This window comes from Centropristis striata, chromosome 20 (assembly GCF_030273125.1).
Source record: "Centropristis striata isolate RG_2023a ecotype Rhode Island chromosome 20, C.striata_1.0, whole genome shotgun sequence".
Lineage (NCBI taxonomy): Eukaryota > Metazoa > Chordata > Actinopteri > Perciformes > Serranidae > Centropristis > Centropristis striata.
Window position 1 is genome coordinate 5,570,242 of NC_081536.1, and position 19,818 is coordinate 5,590,059.

The following is a 19,818-nucleotide window of genomic DNA, read 5'->3' on the forward strand; positions in this document are numbered from 1 at the left end:
GCGGTGGGGGTGTTAGCGTGACAGCTATCGAGGCGGTGACAGGAGCCGGGCTCAGCCTGGGAGCTAATGCTGCCTCTGCGTCTGCCGCCCGAGCCCCTCTCTCGCCGTGACCACAGACAGAGGAAGAGAGAGAGAGAGAAATAAAGAGAGAGAGAGAGAGAGACGATAGACCCCCACCCATCATTCACTGACTCGCTCCCTATCTACCACCAAACAATCACCATGACAGTACGGCCCGGTCACTTTCCCAACTGCTCGCCAAAGACTTTTAACTTGAGACACAGAAGGCCTGCAGCAGATGGATGTTTGAGATTGGTTTGTGCAGGGATTTGCAATAACTTAACACCACAGGCCAGAATCCTTGACACCAGGGTATTATGCATTTGCTCCCCATCGCCATGGTGGCTTAAACCTTCTTTTGGTTGGGGAGTTGAAAAAAAAGTTGGCGAGGTGGGCTGCACAGAGAGAGTGTGAGATTTAATGAGGAAAAATATGACGCGGAAATAAAGCTGGGCAATGTGCCTCACTAATGTGCCTAATAACCTCACTGACAAATACAACAAGCATTTAAAGTACAGCGATGGTTCACTGGGATAATTCGTTTTCATGCCAAATAAGTAATGCTGATGGATTCATACAACATCTCTATTTAGGATCCCTCCAAAATAAAGTAAAGAGATGCACATGCATATTGTTATTGGCTTAAATGGTACAGAAGCCTGCTGGTTGATTTTTTGTTGTTGTCAAGATGCAAAGACAGAGAGTCGGGGAGTAATAGAACATGAGCAATGGGATTACATATTCAAAATATAAAATAAGAGTACCTGTGTCCTCTTACAGTTTAAATTGGTGTAATTCTGAATACAGTTGCTTTCTTTAAAAGATATTACTTGAAGGGATTACTTGCTGCTAAGGAGGAATGTTTTTGGATCTTGTTTGTTTGTCAGCATACAGAAAAATTACTTGCCTGATTTTCATAAAACAAGTTGGAAATGTTAAGCATGAAAGAACCCCAAAATATTTGGAGTGGATTCAGATCCTGGTGCAGATACATACATTTGTTTTCATGTTGTTAATACTGTGAGATAAAGCATGGTCTTGGGGGAGGTCTGTGCTCTTAGAATGACCTTCTACTTTGTTTTATATATATATTTATATGCTCTGAAAAAACATATGCATATCCCATTAACAGATTTCTTTTAAAGTGCAATAATCTGTGTGCAGTGCACCTGCCACACAACAAAGGGAGAGGAGACACGCAGCCAAGACACTGTCAGGAATTTGTTTTTGGCATGAAAATATAAAACACTGACAATAAATTTAGCAAGACAATTTGAAAGTATACCAAAATAATCAAAAGTATTTAGGACATGTCACTTGTAAGCTGCCAAATATAGTGGATTACATGTTTAAAGAACACTGCCCAGAAATAATACAATGGCAGTACATGTTGCACGAATACTGGGCCCAGACTGTGGTGATAAAAATCGGCCTCTTGCTAAGGAGCCGGGCACTGAGGTATCAGAGTCAGCGTTCTGATCAAAAAAGTTGTTAAGGAGTTTCTGCACAAAGAGTCAGTGTGCTGCTGATTGCCAATATAAACTCTGCAAACCCTAGGGTCCTCAGGCAGTAACTACAAAAGAGAAATTAGTTCTCAGTTGACCAGTTTGGTTAAATGATGTGTTTCTTCCCTTCAGAGAGGCGAAGCCAGCAGGCAAACACTGTGTGTGTATGTCGGTATATATTCTGGTGTACCTGTGTACCCTTGCACTCATTTGTGTGTCGGCATGCCTGTTAATGCAAGTGTGACAATATGTGTGTGATGAGTGTTTCTGTGTGCAGAGTTTAGTGTGTATGTGAACACATGGACAGATATGCACAGTGTTTCCAGGTTCATTCAGTCTTGGGGTAAATATGCACCCCAACTATTTACAGTATAAACTCCTATTATCACACTCAATTGCTTTCAAGAAAAAGCGGAGATGAGAGCTTCCCCTCACGGGCGACAGAGAGACAAGGGTGGGTAGTGTAGCGTGTGTGTGTGTGTGTGTGTGTGTGTGTGTGTGTGTGTGTGTGTGAACTGGGGTTGGGTTGGAGGGGGAGCAGATTATCAGCCCAGCTATCTTGTGGACAACGAGGGGAGGTTAAAGCAGCACGGGCTTTTCTATCGTGAGTGAGCTGGAATTTGAATTGATTGGCTCCTAAAATTGCTTTTTCTGCAGAAGCTTTGAGAGGCATGGAAAAGGAAACCAATTACTGGCTGTCAAAGCCTGCTGTCAAAATAGAGATGACCCCCAGTCCAAACACAGACAACCTCCTCTGTCTCTCAGTGTTGCACACCTAAACACAATCACATAGGATGGATAACAAACACACACCTGCACATGCACACACACACACACCAGCAGCAGCAGCAGCACAGTGAAGATGTCCAGTTCCTGACAATCATTGTGAGGGAAACAATGATGAGGACACGGTTGTCAGGTTATCTTCCTCAGCTTTAGTTCCTCAACTCTGGTTAGTTCCACTCATGTGGGCTCTGTTAAAGGCTTTCTGTCTCACTAACTCACATTTCCTGTATCCATGACAAGATCATAGATCAATCTTCACAAATGCTATACAAGTGGGATACGGAGAACAGCTATTTTTAAATGAGCCCCCGTTCGTGTTAACACTTTGCATATTGTAGTGTGTGTGTGTGAGGCACAAAGCAAGCAGGATCTTCATCATATGACAGACTCCATGCAGTACACTTCTGTGTGTTACAGCACTACATCATCTCAGCAAAATTAGGTGCCTGTGGATCAGCAGTGTGAAGTGAAGTTTGTGGCTCCCACTGGCACCGTGGGAATCAAATGCAAATTCAGATTAAGATATGCATGCCCTATCAGACTGCACATCACAGTTTACAGCACTCGAGTAAATCACTTTCTTCTGTTCATGTCTGCTTGATAATCATCAGTAAAAATATATGCAAAAGCATAAAAAAAAAAAAAAAACTTTTTTTGAGGATTAAAAGTTGGGGTCATATTTTTCAAGTCTGTCTTGAAAAATACTAAATTTCCTGCATGAACAATAATACAATCATTGTTCTTCCTGTCCACATTGGCCACGAAGACACAATTTCAATGTAAGATCTTGGAAACAAAATCCACAGTCCTTGTTTTGTGTAAAAATCCATTCTAATTTTTAATTAAAGCTAGTTGGCTAATACCTCAAATAGAGTAGTAAAAATACATACACAGTTGTCTTAACTGAACATAGTCTAGAAGTTCTTTCCATCGTGGTCTTTGATGTTCTATCTATCCTAACCACAACATCCAAGGCGGCACACACAAAACCACAACATGCCACATCCCAACACAACAATCTACTCACAGATATGCCAATAAAAATAATGATGTATATTGGTATAGATTTAAAAGTGTCCTTATTTAGAGATATTATCTCTAAATAATAACATCCTCCTCTTGTTTGACCTTTTTCTTAAAGGCTTGTGGTTTCTGGACCTCCTTAATTACAAGAGGCATTTTGTTCCACTCTCTAGCACCAGCACAGATAAAAGAAACCTTACCCACTGTTAAAGGCTCTTTTTAGCTTTTAGTCTTTTTAATTTTGCACTGGAACATTTGGAAGATAACCACTAGCTCTCTTCTAAATCACTCAGTGTCTAACTCTCTTCCATTGTCTTTACTACAGGTATGGAGCAGAGGAACATTTACAGCAAGGAAAAAATACAACATGTTTCAGAGTATATGTGGGTTTGAGTATTGTTTTGACAGATTTGGGAAAAAAAACTGTATTCTTTGAGACAAGAGCAATTAAATGATTGAGATTCTAATTTCTAGGTGTTGAAAAATATGTGACAGAAAAGTCAAATAAATGAAATGTCTGGTCACAACACAACTAAATGTTTGACTGAAAGGAAAGGACATGAATGAAAGAACTAATCTAACTTCCTATGGAGTCACACTGCCACAGGACTGTACTGAGCCTGTTTGTATCTGTGACACAGAGCACAGCGGCACACAGTAAAAAGCAGTCTGACCCCATGCTGAGGCCATTAGGAGTTGTGACAATTAATGATCACATGTCCTGAACAGCTACTCACTCAATTGAACTAATGAGTGAATTGATATATTCTCCTTAATTTCCATACTGCACACATGACTGTAGAGCTGGAGCTGTGTGAAATGACCCAAAACTCAAACCTCTTTAGCGGAGACAAGATGCAAAATCCCTCACCTACTTGGATCAGACGAGGGCCAGGCGCATCTCTCGCCAGTCCCCCAGCTGTGACCTAGTGCACCTGCGGGGGTTGATGGGAGCTGTGTGTGTTTTTACTGCGGACACTTTAGTGTAATGGCGATGGCGAGCGTACGTTTACGACTGCTTTATTTCTCTAAACCATTAACGAGCAGGTGGGGGTGCTCACAGCGACTGCTGCCTGCCGACAGGATTGAACAGCCTGTTTCTATTATCTCCTGACCACCCAGATAACAGCCAGACACAGAGAGAGGGAGAGAGAGAGAGAGAGAGATACAACTTTCTTTTTTTTTTTTAAACAATGTACTTTTGTAAAAGAAGTGTCCAATAAAGTGGAGTGGGTGTCTTTACAGGATACTGTGACAGCTTGTGAGATAAATTCTACAGTTTGCATGCATACACAGCTACTACATATATTGATTGCAACCACATGTGAACAACTGGAAAACACAGCTGTTACCTCTGGAATACAAAAAGGAAGAGAGGGAGAGAGAGAGAGAGAGAGAGAGAACAAACTGTATTGTGGGCATAAGCTGGAGATAGAGTTTGAGCTGCCAGTGAAAAGGCTTAATGCAGATCTCTCTGTGGCTGGCAGCTCCACTTTGCCGACAGGCCTCGGTCCTCCCCCTCTCTTTCTCTGTCTCCGTCCTCAGTGATGAAGGAATGAGATTAGCAGCAGCACAGGGAGGATGTAGAGAATGATAAAGAGTAAGGAGTATACTACAGAGACACACTGAGTACAAGAGAGAGGACAAAGAAAGCATGTGTGGCTACATGGGCTGCGGTCAATATCATTACATCCTATATCATTTCCTAACCACTTTTCCTTGACCTCATGATGTTTCCCATCGAGAAGAATGTGAGGAATTCACTGCGGTGCTACAGAGCAACAGACTGCACTTTCACTAGGCTACGTAATGATGCGACAGCGGATGTTAATGATGTGGGACTGCTGAAACTACAACATTCTGAACATGGACTGTAAAAATCAGATGTTATATTCTTCACCCTGTGTGATTTTATAGTGTTGTTTCATGCAGGCTATATAAACGTGGACAACCTGGTGAAAAATATTACTTTATCGCCGCAGCAATGGTATATATAGTGAACCGGACTGAGGCTTGGAAATGACACAAGCTCAGATACTGGACAGTGGAAAAAGAAAATTATTTCTTGATTTTAACTTCTCAGCAGTGATGATTATCTTTTTTCGTTTTTTATATCAATTGTGACAGTATCATTTGAATTTCATTCTTCTGGTAGGACAAAACAAGCAATTTGAAGACCTAATCTTGCTCCTTGGGAAATTATGATGGCCAACATTTTATGGACCAAACAATTCACTTAACTGAGAAAATAATCAACAGTGATCAACCTAGCTGTTCTATCTGTAACTTTAGCACACTGTTAGGCCACTTTGTATGATAAAAATGTTGCAACACAGTGATGCAGTGCATTCTTTTCATTTGTATCTAAACAAAATAAATGAATAGATTAACAGATGACCAGGCAAATGAACCGTTGGAGACTAATCTTTAGCTCCACAACACTCTCAAACTCCCTTTTTATGTAATTTTACAAACCCACCTTTTTACATAGTCAACCAACTCTGGAAAAGTTCACACTCCTCACCAATCTCAGCTCCCGCCTGTTCGTCCTCAGCCTGCATTCACACCCTGTCTCATAATGTCAGAACACCCGTGATAAGCGGCCCCATTATTAACAGTGATGCTGTGTGAGCTAGCTCATACAGGAGAGAGCCGGGCCTCACCCCTTTCATTACAATAATGAATTATAATTACTGTTGTGACTATTACCCCATAAAGGCCTGTCTAAACAGTGGCGGTAGCGAAACATCCTCCACTCTGTAATTTATAACCTTCTGCTGGAAGCATTTATCATTGTGCCTTAGCTCTAAAACATACAGCATCTGCACAGAGCCCATAAAACACACAGTGTGGCATTGGTACAACACGCAGAAGACACTAATCCGAGAAGAATGTTGCATCTGATATAGTTTACAGAAGCAGGACCTACTATGAGAAGAAGGATTGGTGCAGGTAAACTGTACCTGCATATATCCTTTTCAAATATACACATATTCCCTAAGGTAGAGCCTAAAGAACTAGAGAGGGTGTCAACCAAGCAGAAACCACAGAGTGAATCAATGCAACACCTGAAAACCATTAACAATCTAATGGTAAAACAGAAAGGGGAAAACAACAATGAGTGAGGGCATACAATAAATAAGAAATGAAAGAAGGCAAACTCTCTGAAACCCAAGGAGAGAAAATCAGAGTGATTCCACTGATACGAGCAGCTGCTGGTGTCTCAAGTCTCCAAGGTAAGGAAGAGACCGAAAGAGTGTGGGAGAGAGAGAGAAAAGAGACAAAAGAGTAAATCACAATAAATATTTATAATGATAAGTAATGCTGCAGACCATAAATATTAAACAGCAACTGCCTGTGTTCGTGTGTATGCGTGTGTACTCCTATGTTAAGCATAAGTGTCCACAGGGATGCAGGAGCGGCCACTGAGTAATGCATCGACTAACATTGTACATAAGCTCTGATCAGATGAGCTATGAATATTAACCCACAGCAAAGCATTTCAATTACATTATCAGGTCGCCTGTTTTGCACTTTTTAAAAGCAACTGGGAGCCAACACGCATAGTTTCAATTAGCATACGTATAAAGTATTATACAAACATCAAGCAGACCCCACCCTCTTTACATACAAACCACCTTCTGCACATTATTGATGTACCGCACAACTGTAAAAACACTTTGGTGCTCAGAAAACAGCCATGTACCAGGCTCTTGAAAATAACTACTTCACTATAAGAGAAGCTAATATTGGTCTCACAGTTACTGTAATAGCAGGGGATAAAACATCATTTGATGCTACGCTCTGATGCCTTAAAAGTGCAATTTACTCATTTTTTTGCCACTTTAGTCAGGTGAGCTATAGGTGCATGCGATGGTTCGGTCTGATGAGTCATCAACGCTGGAAATGTTTGTACAAGACGTTCAACTTCACTGTTTGGTTTGAGATCAAATTATTATGACATTGTCTCATCAGTAATGTAATCAGTAATGACAAGAGCTTTTCTGAATGGACAAACACTCTGATAAAAAATCATAATAGTAATGTGACTATGGCACCCACATTCATAACAGTTACAACAAACTAATTAAAAGAATAGTTTCTCATTTGGTAGAATAGGATAATTAATAGCTGGAAATAGTTTTTCTTAGTTAGAGTTAAATGACAATATCAATATCCATCTGTACACGCAAAACAAAGTTACAGTGATACAGGTGATTAACTCAGAATAAAGATTGGGAGCAATGAAACAGCTTGTCTCTGTCCAAAGGTAAAAGGAAACCCTCCTATTTTTTTTTTTTTTTTTTGGGTGTAGCTACACTGACTACACTGACTATCCTAATAAGTGAATAACATATAGATGGCAGCAAAAGTAAAAAAGAATGAAAAAAAAGCATTTGAGCATACTTAAAAAGGTCCAGTTAAAATATGATTATATTGATACTGATTATTGTATTAAGTGTTTGCTATATTTAGAGCATTTTGAGCACTTTACTCTGCAGTCAGACACCTTTCTGATAGAGAAGTGAAGCTTTTATTTCCATCTTTGGTCTCTTTGAAGCAATAAAAACAATAATTTTACCTTACAGGACTGCTGCCTTGGTCGATTAGTTTGTTTGTGTGTTGTTGCGTGACTTTGGTGGGTTTTTTTTTTCAAGAGCTAGTTTAAATTCCCTAAAGTTAATAAATAGGAAAAAACAGAAGTTAATTAATTTACAGGAACTTACACTCTACACTCCAGTGCAGTGACTTGTTGTAACTGTAAGGTTAAAGTGTTAATTAATAAAATAAGCTTTAGAGATGCAGGTTGATGTATTTCTAAGCTTTATAGAGTCTAGCTGTTCTCCCCTGCCTCTAGGCTTTATGGTAAAATAACTGAATCAGCTCCTGGCTGGAGCTTAATGCACAGACAGACATGATAAGGAGGTATCAATATTCTAATCCAACTCCCAGCAAGAATGCAAATAAGCACATTTCCCCCGAAATGTCTAACTATACTTTTAATAAATTAATTGGTGAGTGCTTCAGTGTATAGGAGTATACTGAGGGCTGGCCAGGCCACCTTGAGAGATTAAGAATGAAAGAGTTGGTGCTAAAATATAATTTGGCCGACATCTGTTGCACCTCATAGCCATCTGACAGAGAGCACCGAGAGGCTAGTCTCAGCCTTACAATCTGCTTATACTGAAGTGCCTTGAGTTGTTCACTGCACTTAAACAAACAGACAGTTTGAACTGCTGCAAGAGATACACTGAGATCCAGAGAAATTAAAAAGTGCCCGCAGACCAAATGACTCTTAAAAAGCACAGGTACAGAAAGCTGGAATATAAAGTCCAGAATAAAATGAGCCTGAGTTAGGTACAAATGTTATATTTTGTGAAATAAAAGAAGCACTTGTTAAGGGACTAAGGGTTCATTTTGTCACAATTAACACTTCAACTCAAACTGCTTTTCTGCGGTTAGCAAAGACATGATTTGTCCTTAACAGCGGGATGATGGACAGGTTAGTTATTATTTTACCTGGTGCTGACTCACAGCAGTGGGCTGAAAAGTGCTCTTGTACAAGGCTGACTGTAATCAGGGGTAGTTTTACATTCCTTTGCTTTAAGACATATATTTTATTCGCAATAGGGACATTTCTTCACTTCCACTCCCACTTCTCCTTGAACAATATGATGCAGAGAACTGGCAGTTTGACGAATTTAAATTCTTTTTGTGCTCCACTTTAAAACTTATTTTATACAATACATTGATGCAGTGTCCATTCCAAAATAAATAGCTCATTATTCACACAAACACGAGTGAGGCGGCCGTGGCTTGTTTGATCAGACTGCAGCATATAAATAAACAGTCTCAGCTATTTTCAATGGATTACAACCGTTGTAACATGCTGTCTAAATTACTAATGAACTAAATTATGACAGACCCACATAAGTAAACAAGTCTGTTCAAACATATTATTGAACACACAGACACAAAAGTGCACATACATATGGTAATCTTATGGGATAACAAATGGACAAAGGCCTACAGTGACCAATGACTTTGCCTGGCTTTAGCAATATGTTGACCTTGAGATTGTTGTGTATATATATGGGTGTGTGTGTGTGTGTGTGTGTGTGTGTGTCTAATTCTCTTTCTCAGCCTCAGAGAAAAGCAAGCTGAGTATAGGAAACATCTGTTTAATCTCTATATGCGTTTTGTCTCCAGTGGCATCTAAGAGGGCTTGAGTGCCAAGGGTGTGTGTGTGTGTGTGTGTGTGTGTGTGTGTGTGTGTGTAAGAGAGCAGGTCACAATATCGAAACCTTCATCTAACGGTTTATATATACACGAGTGCTGCCATCCATGCCAGTGCAGTCCTCACCGAGAGCCGTCACATCTCATTCTATTTACAGCCCATTCACTCTCTACAGCCAGCAATCAGGATTCAGCGGCGGGCTGCACGCTCCAGCACGAGGCCGACATCAGCCAGACTTATCGGGTATTAGACTGCCCCGCAATCTCCATTTCATGAGCACCCAGTCTATAAACACTATTGATTTTCACACTGTGCTTTTTGCACTTGTATCTAGTGGATTGTGGGCGTTCTGTCACAGGAAAGACTTGTAATGAATAATAATGCAGAATTATGGGGGAGATGGTCAGAGATTTTTTTTTTTTTTTTACCCAATCTGGTTAAGAGTTAGCGGCTGCTGGTCTGGACACGATGGTACACTGAGGAGACGAGGTGGGTTTGGCCTCAAGGACACTGAGAAACTAAAAGGCTACAATAACAGACCTGGAGGGAATGAATCATACAGCATCGTTTTGGAAAATAAGTCTTAAGCCCTCTTCTAATTGGATTAGTTTTAATGGAGGTGGTCTTGACATTATTATCGACGTCTCTAATATTAATCCAATATGAACAGCAAGACATTCACTGATAATAGAAATCCAGTTTGAAATGTATTCCTGCGATGGTTTAATCTGTTATTTTATTTTTTCTGCAATGAGCAAATAAGTTCAAGGGTAGAAAATTAAACTTTATGTCTGAGGTATAAGCAGCAATTTCAGGGGAATCATTTGAATCCAGTCAAAATCATTCTCTAGACTTATAAACACAACACGTGCCTGTATAGGTAACTGAAAACTTTCTTGTTAATTTAGGCTTTATTACGTAAGTGTTAAATATTTAATTATGCTTTTCAGCAAATTAGAATAATTATGTTGAATCAGGATTCGAGCAAAAGGCACAGTTGATCAACAGATTGTCTTTAACGCCTTCTCTGCCAACATTCAGCATCATAAATACACAGTACTGACGCATTAGCCAACATTGACCCGGTGCAGTCAGCGAGTGAGGTTTTCATTTGTGTTTGTTTGTGCTTTTGTCTGAGGCAGCCCAGCCTGAGTCACCATAAATCACAACTCATATGGAGAAGTCTCAGGAGAGTACTGGGTCACATTGGGTAAACAAACAAGCCGAGATTTGATTCACAATAAAGCAAGCCCCATAAAAGTTACTAGTACTAGTCAGGTTTATTGTAATCTTAATGGATTCCAGTTAAATTCCTCTCTGGGAATAAATCACAGGAGTAGTTTATCACTTTCTCAGCTGTGTGCAGGAGGTACAATCTGTACAGTTGTTCCCAAAGATACTCACCAGGATACGCAGCAGTGAGGTACCAGGCGGAGTGTTTTCAGGGAGGCTGATGTTGTACAGCGGTTTGCTGAAGATGGGCCGGTTGTCATTCTCATTGATTAGCTCAATAAAGACACGAGCAAAACCCACATGGTCGGACATGGACTCATTGGCATAAAGCTGAGGAGAGATAACAAGAAGAATATTAAACTGAAGATAGATAAAGAAGAAACGGTACATGTTTGAAATTGGTCTATCTATATACATATTTCACACTTTTAGGAGGCATCATTTCAAATATGATTTGCTATTGTGCCAGGAAGTTACTGTCTTATAGAAAATACTTGTTTAAGATTTGGAGATTTTAAATTATACACAGAGCAGGTCACCCACTGGTTCTATAAACCGCTCTGGGGGTAAATTGAGGTAACACAATTTCAATTTCACTGTTCAAACAAGTCTGCAGTGCTGAGAAAGTGATATGGTCCCAGTCCAACTGAGCCTTGTGTCCAAACAAATAAAAACAAGTTACAAAAACATAATGAAGCTACAGTCAGTGGCTGTTGCTTAGAAATAAGTCCTGGTCCAGAGTTCATTCAAGGGCAGTCTCACAGAATGAAAGTGGGACTGCTTTGTCTCCAACGACTCAATATTTGTTAATCGAAAGAAGGCACCTTATTCCACTTTGTATCCCTTTACAAAATTGGTCTGTTGGACAAGTACAAATTTCTTTAGCAAGTTGAGATTCTATGTAAGCATTCTTTAGATATAATAGCTAGAAAGTTTCTCTCATACAGATTATTTTCTTTCCTCGGGGAATGTAGACCATTCCAGCTTTCACTCTCTCATGTAGTTTAAAGTTTCAAACTCACTGAGAAGCTGTAGCTGCGAATGTGTTCAAAGTCCAGTGGCATGGCCACCCTCATTCTGATGTCGGCCCGCCCCTGTACCGCCGTGGGGGAGATGGTGAAGTACTCTGAATTGTTTCCTGTCAGAAACACCTGGAACATGCTGTTCACCCCCTGCCATAAAGGATAAGAAAAAGGCCAGAATAGAATAACAGAGAGAAAAAGGGGTTGCTGAGAGAGAGAGAGGGCAGTGGGTAATATACACAGAAGTCTAACCTACCAGTGAAGAATATATACGATAAAATCTGCGCTCCAGGATATCTATTAAGTTTTTATGAATAATTATTGCACAAAATGTCAAAATTTATAACAAAGGTACAGATAGTATAAAATATACAGAAAGGTAGAACTGAAAATTCACCAAAACCCTGATTCCCACCGAAATATAAGACAACAGAAAAACAAGTTTGAACTTGAATGAGGGAACGAGACAATGGCAGATCAGGGCTAAAGTGTTTGAGCTGTGTGTGTGTGTGTGTGTGTTAGTGGCTGAGTGTGTGTGACTGTGTGTAACCACGGTACATTTATAGATACAACTAATGAAGTAGTGGACACGTAGTGGACGTAGCCTCCAGGCACTGTTGATTGTTTCTATTTAAATTAGCCTCCAGCTCTGGAAAGTGAAGCCAATGGGGAAATGCTTTAAACCTGCATTCTTTCTAATGGCCAGCAGGGGGTGACTCCACTTGTTGCAAAAAGGAGTCATTGCATAGAAGCCAATGAGAAAATGGAAATAGTTTTTTTTGGGTGTTATCAGGGTTTTTTGTCTTAAAACTTTAACCCTTTCATACTGTGTTTTACTTCAAAGTTAATTGGAATATTTTGTTGGCCCAAAACGTTCTTGTTCATTGTTTGGTTGTACAACGTGATTCTAAAGAAGTTGGGACACTGTAAAACGTAGAAAAAAACAGAATCGGAAACAAAAGTTTATCACTTTGAAAATGAACCTTTTAAAACCCACGTGCCCCTGGAGGTTTAGGAGTTGGGGAAGGGTTAGATCAGACTAAAAATATAACTGTAAGGCCCAAATGCTTTTATGAGGCTTCATTTGAAAGCATCTTCTCGTTTCTGTAATTGTGCTTGGTGGGTTAAAAACGCAACTTAAACTACATTAGTTAAAGAAAAAAAGGTTTCTGCTCCAATAGTAAAACAACCTGTTTCTAATGCTGCCTGAAATAGGATAGTAAAAACGCTCTTAACAGTAGTGGGGAAACTGTTTGAACTGGTCCAGTACATATTTGACCTGCAGAGCTGCACTTCACACGAAAAGAACAGAGAGACTAGTCGGTAACAAAAAAAATCAAATGTGGGAAAAAATGGATATGAAGGATATGAAGGTTAGACTGCATAACAGACATGAGGATCAAATCACAGTCCACGACCACACATTCATCTTGTCTCCTCAACTGAATTTTTCTTTTTATCTCCACTACATAAAGCCTACCAGTATTGTTTCACATTATGTATATGGACATTTGAGTCCAACACGGAATAAATCCCAATGCACTGCCCACAGAGCTGTACACAATATGTCCGACTGGGACGATTTCCCAGCCAGTGAGAAAGGTTGAAACCATGTGCTTTAACCACCGTAATGTGTAGATGATGTGATCTCTGATGACAGCCATGACTATCTACCTCAATACAGATTCACGTGTCTGGGTTTGGTTTCAGGCTCACTATACTGTATGTTGAAAAGACAATGTTAAATTATATGAGCATGGAGTCTTGTTTGGAAATACTATGTTATGTATGAGAAGGTTAGTATCATTTGAATAGAGTTATATGAAATTCTGTATAACCTCTAAAAATGATGAACACTTCCTTTACTTCTCTTCAATAATTCCTGAAATGCAAAGGCATTATTGGTAAATATAAACCAAGTAAGTGAGGGTCAAATGACATCACAGCCGTGAGAAGCCTGTGGCTGTGTTGAGCAGAGAAAACATCTCCGGATCCCTCCTGTCTTGATATATAAAGCTGCAGGGCGGCCAATCATGTAGCCATTGTGGCAGACAGAGGAAGACGGCTGGGTTGGTCGATTGGCATTATGCTGGCGGTTGAAATAGCCCCCTTGTTTTTGTTTTCATCTCTGGAAGAACCATTGTGGCTGATGACTCCTATTTAAAAGACCATCCAATATGCAGGGATGTCACCTCAAACTGCCCATAAACGTAATTGCCCGTCCATTTGCTTCTGCCTTTAGAAGCCCCCAATAAAAGCACCCTGTCAGACGCGACTGCCACAAAGTTTAGTGACAAGTTCCAGCGGCAAAAGTTTTATAGATGCTAACCGAGCAGAAGAGGATATGAAGGAAGCGACAGACAGAGAGAGAGGTAACTACCACTTGTGTCATAGTCTAAGAAATGAAATGTCTGCCTATAATCCCTCACACTTGGAAAAAGTGAGATTAAAGCACAGGTGTAGCGGAGTGTGAACGAGTGTGTGTATCGGCACTGACATGCAGGTTTAAAGGATCAAAACAGCAATACAAAACTGCAAGACAAAAAAACGCCTCATAGGTTTTACTCCGTGGAATGGATGTATGTCTGGCACCAAGGCAGCAGTGGTACAATGCAGGACTGGTGGAATGCAGGCTATGTCTGACTCCCTAGCACAAAACCTCAGAATTGCATTTTACATATTTGTTGAGAAATCCTGCTTCTTCTTGCTCCTGATGCATTTTGCTCTGTTACATTATGACGTATGATGTGCTAATGGACTGGTTCTGAGGTATTGCTTACTAATGCAGCATCCATGGTGAATCTGTTTAAAACTATCTCAGAATTACCATAGCTATTTGCAATGAGCAATCTCAGCTTGGAGATACTGTAATGTTATTCAGCTGGGTGCCTCCTCTGAGTGCTGCTTTTGGTAGTGGTAAAATGTTGGGTGGTAACCTCCAGAGGGACCTCTTATCACATGCCAGGTGTCTGGGTCGTCACCCCACCTGCAGGCAGCAACACACCGGCGGTGCTCCCCGTGAATAAACAGACTGGCTGCTAAATACTCCTGCTATCTCTCCTTCAAGTGCTTCCTTTCTCTCCTGTCTGCCATGCTCCCTGTTTCTTCCCGCTCCACAAATTATTCAGACTTCTAGTTTTGCTCCGATGCAGGCTACTTTCTGTTCAACCATTTTTCTTAGAGTTCCTCTCCTCTCCTCATGTCTGTCTCTCTTTACTCTCCACCTTTTTCTCTATTCACTTGACTTGCAGTTATCTGTCAAATTCCACCCTGGCGGCTGCTGTGCCTGAATCAATCAGAGTTGACTAGCTTTCGGCTTATCTGCACCCTAGGTGATTGATTTTCCTCGTTAGGTATAATTTGATGCTCTATCCCATCTCTTCCAGAGCAAATTAAATTGTAGTCGAGTCCAATGCGCTGGTGTGAGCGAGTATGTGCACATGTGAGAGAGAGACAGAGAGAGACAGAGAGAGAGAGACGGAGTGGCAGAGCAAACGTAAAGTGAAAAGTGTTCTGTGTGTGTGCTGGTGTCTGAGCATGTGTGACTGTGTGTCACCACAGTAGGTTGATAGATACAACTAATGGGAAGTGGCGGACACACTAAAGCACACTAAAGCATGCTGTTGTACACTGCTGCTGACAGTCCAACCGCACACACACAAACACGGCTGCCATGCAAGTAGTTTCATAGAGTGGCTGATGTTCCTTTTGGCTGCTGAATTTATAACGCAGATAAATCTAAACCTAGAAATGAAAAAGAGAAAACACACACCGCTCACATGCTGTCCTAGCTGTAGAAAGATCTTATCATCCAAGCAAGAGGGAATAATGTCAAATGAGACTGCTGTATTGATGCGTGTTGCTGCCAGTGGTTAGTCTCTGAAGCACTGCCTCAGTCCCTATAAATACCAGGTTATTCATAATGAATAAATTCAAAATAAACTTCTTTTTAATGTTAGCTGATATTAAATCTGATCTGTAACTTACCTAAATGTTGACATTGAAAAAATATGTGTAGCCAATCTGACATACCTGAGGGTCTTGTTTCAAAAGTACACGTTTATAAACTTAAATGATTTATATATGATATGAATGAAAGACTACTGAGATCAAAGCCACAACCTTGAAGACTAAAAAGTGAAGCCAAACCTGCATTTGTTCTATTGGCTAGCAGGGGGCGACTCCAGTGGTTGCACAAGTAACATTGTATAGATGTCTACCAGAAAATGAGCCTACTTCTTCTTGATATATTACCTCAATAAACATTCTCATAATGAGTTTATGGTCTCTGTTGCAGCATTATATGAATTTTTGCAAATGATGGTCCCATTAGAGTAAATTAGATGATAAAACAGGGTTTGTGTTTTTCCAATCTGTTTCTGAATGCAACGCTACTTTGGTACACGGAACTTTTTTTTTTTTTTTTTACCTATACATACTTTTAAGTATGTTGCGTAGGTGAAAATCTGCACTGTGAAGGCAGATAGAATATTGCTGATTAAAATCAGCAAAAAAAGGATCACTATCTGATCCGTCAGATATGTTCCGAGTGGTCCAGAAAAAGATTCTTAGGATCAGCTTGGGACAACTAAACTTACATTGTAAGTACAGAGGCAGCATGGTGTCATGACAACCTTATGTGGATAAGAGTATCAGCCCAATGTCAAGAATGTTTTGACTGTGCCAGCCATCAGGAAGTGATCCACCCACCTCGTCCTTGTCTTCAGCCTGGATGAAGAGTGGAAGGGCAAAGCCCACTTGGGCCAGTTCTGTAATGTGGACCCGATACTCAGAACTGTTGAACTTTGGGGCGTTGTCATTCTTGTCAATTAGCAGGATGGTAAAGGTGGTCATCACTGTTGCCTCTGATGGACTGCGGTCATCTTTCAACTCTGTGGCCTTATAGAGAGCAACAGAGGGAGGAGAGAGAAAGAGAGAAAGAGATTTGATTGCACTGAAAATGTCATTCTGGATTGAGCTGGTCGCACGCAATCTCAGCCAGGTATTTACAGCTGTTCATTTATTGGATCAAAAGGCGGAGAGACGGACTCAAAGCAATCATAGAAATAGGCTCAAAGTGAGGCCAAGAGAGGTACATCCACACATCCACATACATCCACACATACACACAATGAGATTTAAGAGAAAGGAGTCCCATTGAAAAGACACAATTACACACTCTCTGTTTCTGGCTGCTGAGTGTCGAGATGTAAGGCCTCTGAAATGAAAAAAATAGGTGAGAAAGATAGGAATGGGCAGCCGTGGTCTTTTATTGATGGAAGAGTGTCACAAGCAATAGGAGAAGAGGCAGGAACAACATGCTGGTCTCGGGGTAATCAAGGTAGTTTAGCCTCTCCCGTTCCAACGCCACTGAATCATTTGACCTCCACCTCCACACGCTCAGCACTATCTAAGCTGCCTGAAGTTGAGAAATTAGTTGTATTACTATGGCACACCGCAATCAATAGTAGCACCACCTAAGAAAGCACAAGCAGAGAGAGGTGGAGAAAATGTAGAGGGGAAAAATCCATATCTTATAAATACATTTTTGGGCGACGTTTTTTCGTTTTCAGCACTTTGGCTTATTCTACTTTTCTTCTTTGTAATTATTGATTTCAATTAAAAAGATAGACTGAGGCTGGAATATGTAAGCCAGCATCTTTTTTTGTATTAAACCTTGGAGCCAGTTGTATCTCAATGTTGTATCGCTTATATAAACACGTCATACAACCTGCTTTTCATGAGCAATAATTGCAGATACATATGTAAATACATGTAATGCCATTATGGGCTATTAGATGCCATTAATTGTGCTGTACAGGTGCAAATTATTTTACTTTCCATGCCATCAAAATCCCCACTGCAGTTACATGGGGAAAAGTATGTCTTTGATCGAAAATCCTTCCACTTTCAGTTGCACTTGGAAATCCATTTCATGCACACTCTCACACCCTGTGGGAACCACTAGGTGTACAATAGTGGAGCAGAAGAAATGACGACAAATAGAATGTGGTGAAGTGGACAAGGTGGGGAGGCCCCGGGTGGAGAGGGGGTGGGGTGAGAGGGCAGGACTGACATGTTAAAAAGCCAAGTGAGATAGACTTTGGGCTCAGTGGAGGGACAGAGGGATTCAGAGACGGCACCTGCTTCAAACACAAGAAAAAAGGAAGAGAGGGAACAAAGGAGCCCTTGGCGTTGAGGAGGACTCTAAATCCTGTTCCTTTATCTCGTCCTCCTGTGCTCCCCCTGTCCTCCCGCAGGCTGCTGGCTGTTCACTGAACACAAGCCTCTGAAGGGGACATTATCATAGAATCACAAACACAAACGCCTTCGCTGACAAGTCCAATAAAAGCACTTGAATTAGTCTGGGTCACATTTGTGCAGAGGCATATTGACGCAGCGTCTACCAACACATATGGTTCTGCAGAATCAATAAAGTGTTGACCTTGAAATCTTTCCTAATAAACAGCATTGTGCATGTTCTCCAAAGACTGTCAAGTGAAGTACTGCATTTAGCAGGTCTTTTGAGGCCGTATTAAACCCAGACACTACATTGATTTAATACACTATCATATCAAAGCCCTCTCTTGATCCACCGGTGAAACAGACTTTCGATCTCTTCCCTTTGCTGCGACCCCCACCTTGACAGTGAGAGTGAATCCTGCTGAGTAGAGGGGGTTTTCTCTGTCCAGCTGGCCATTCACTGTCAGGGACCCGCTGATGTAGTCCAGGGCAAAAACGCTGTTGGTGTTCCCTGGATGGATGGATGGAGAGAGAGAGACAGAGATAAGAAAGTCAGAGGGACAAACGAAACCGGCGTTGTGGATAATTCAACATAACCCCCGGGATGCAGCGAGGAGCCTCTGGATGGGAAGGCGGTGGATGAGCTATGTGCATGTCTCCATTTCATGTAATATGGATAGGACTTTTGCGACGCTGTCTTTTCGTCTGTCTACCTGCCGTTAGCTGACCCTCCACCTCCAACCTGTCCACAAGCTGCCTCTCCTGCATTTCTTTGTTTCATCTGTCACTGTCTGCCCTCCTTCCACCGCCTCCATTTCTTCGCCAGCATCCCCGTTTTATTCCACTTCTTGAATTGAAAATTCTAAGTCGGTTTTACTTTCAATATTGGAAATAAAGTATGCTTATTTAATTATTAACGGGAACAGTTTATCCCAAAATTATAAATACATAGTTTTTTCTTCCCTTTATTGTCATTTATCAATCTAGAATGTTTTGGTTTGAGTTGGTTTGCCTTTCCTCTATTATCTAATATAAGTAGATGGCACTTTGCTTTTGGTGTTCAAAGCACCAAACTGCAATCTTGAGTTAAGATTTAAGATTAAGATTCATTTTATTGTTAATCCCACAATGGAGAAACAAACGGTAACTCTCCAGTTACAAGTCTGATTCCTAACCTCTAGGCCACATACTGACCAACTGTTACCTGGTCACGACTTTTGGAAAGAGACACTGCTGTTGAGTTTTTACATTTTTTTTGTTTTGTTTGTGCTTTGAGCATGCAAACCGAGTTCAATCTAGTTCCATTGTATTAGAAAGAAGGCAGACATCTCTACAGTCTATACCTCCAACACTCGATTGATAAATAGCAAGGTAAGAGAAAAAATATGTATTTTTGATTTTACGGTGAACTGTCCCTTTTAATAAGTTAATCTTCTGCTCCACCACAACTCCAACACAAGTTCTGAAACACAAGAAACTTCTTTAAAGCTCAAGACAATAAGACTGCACACAAGACTGACAGACTATGTTAGCACAGTGCACATTTGCCCGAACTAGATCGCTTCACATGGGCTGACGAATCGCATTAACTTTGTTATAGTCTCTGCACTCCTTCAAAGAGAAGTGTTTCAAATTATGAACGCTGCACTGTTCTCATTAACAGGTTCAAGTATGCCTGGTGTTCTCTATTCACTTCAATTACACAGGT

General features: G+C 40.7%; 1 protein-coding gene across 1 annotated transcript in view; it reads right to left on the reverse strand.

Annotated features, from left to right (window-relative positions):
* Window positions 1-19,818, reverse strand: part of cdh23 (cadherin-related 23) — a 196,156-nt gene that overhangs the window by 71,546 nt on the left and 104,792 nt on the right. The window contains exons 11-14 of the mRNA XM_059359157.1: window positions 18,509-18,621; window positions 16,578-16,766; window positions 11,868-12,017; window positions 11,017-11,175 (exon numbers count right to left, since the gene is read on the reverse strand). Coding sequence (XP_059215140.1) covers window positions 11,017-11,175; window positions 11,868-12,017; window positions 16,578-16,766; window positions 18,509-18,621 — 611 coding nt within the window. The remainder of the gene's footprint in view (window positions 1-11,016; window positions 11,176-11,867; window positions 12,018-16,577; window positions 16,767-18,508; window positions 18,622-19,818) is intronic.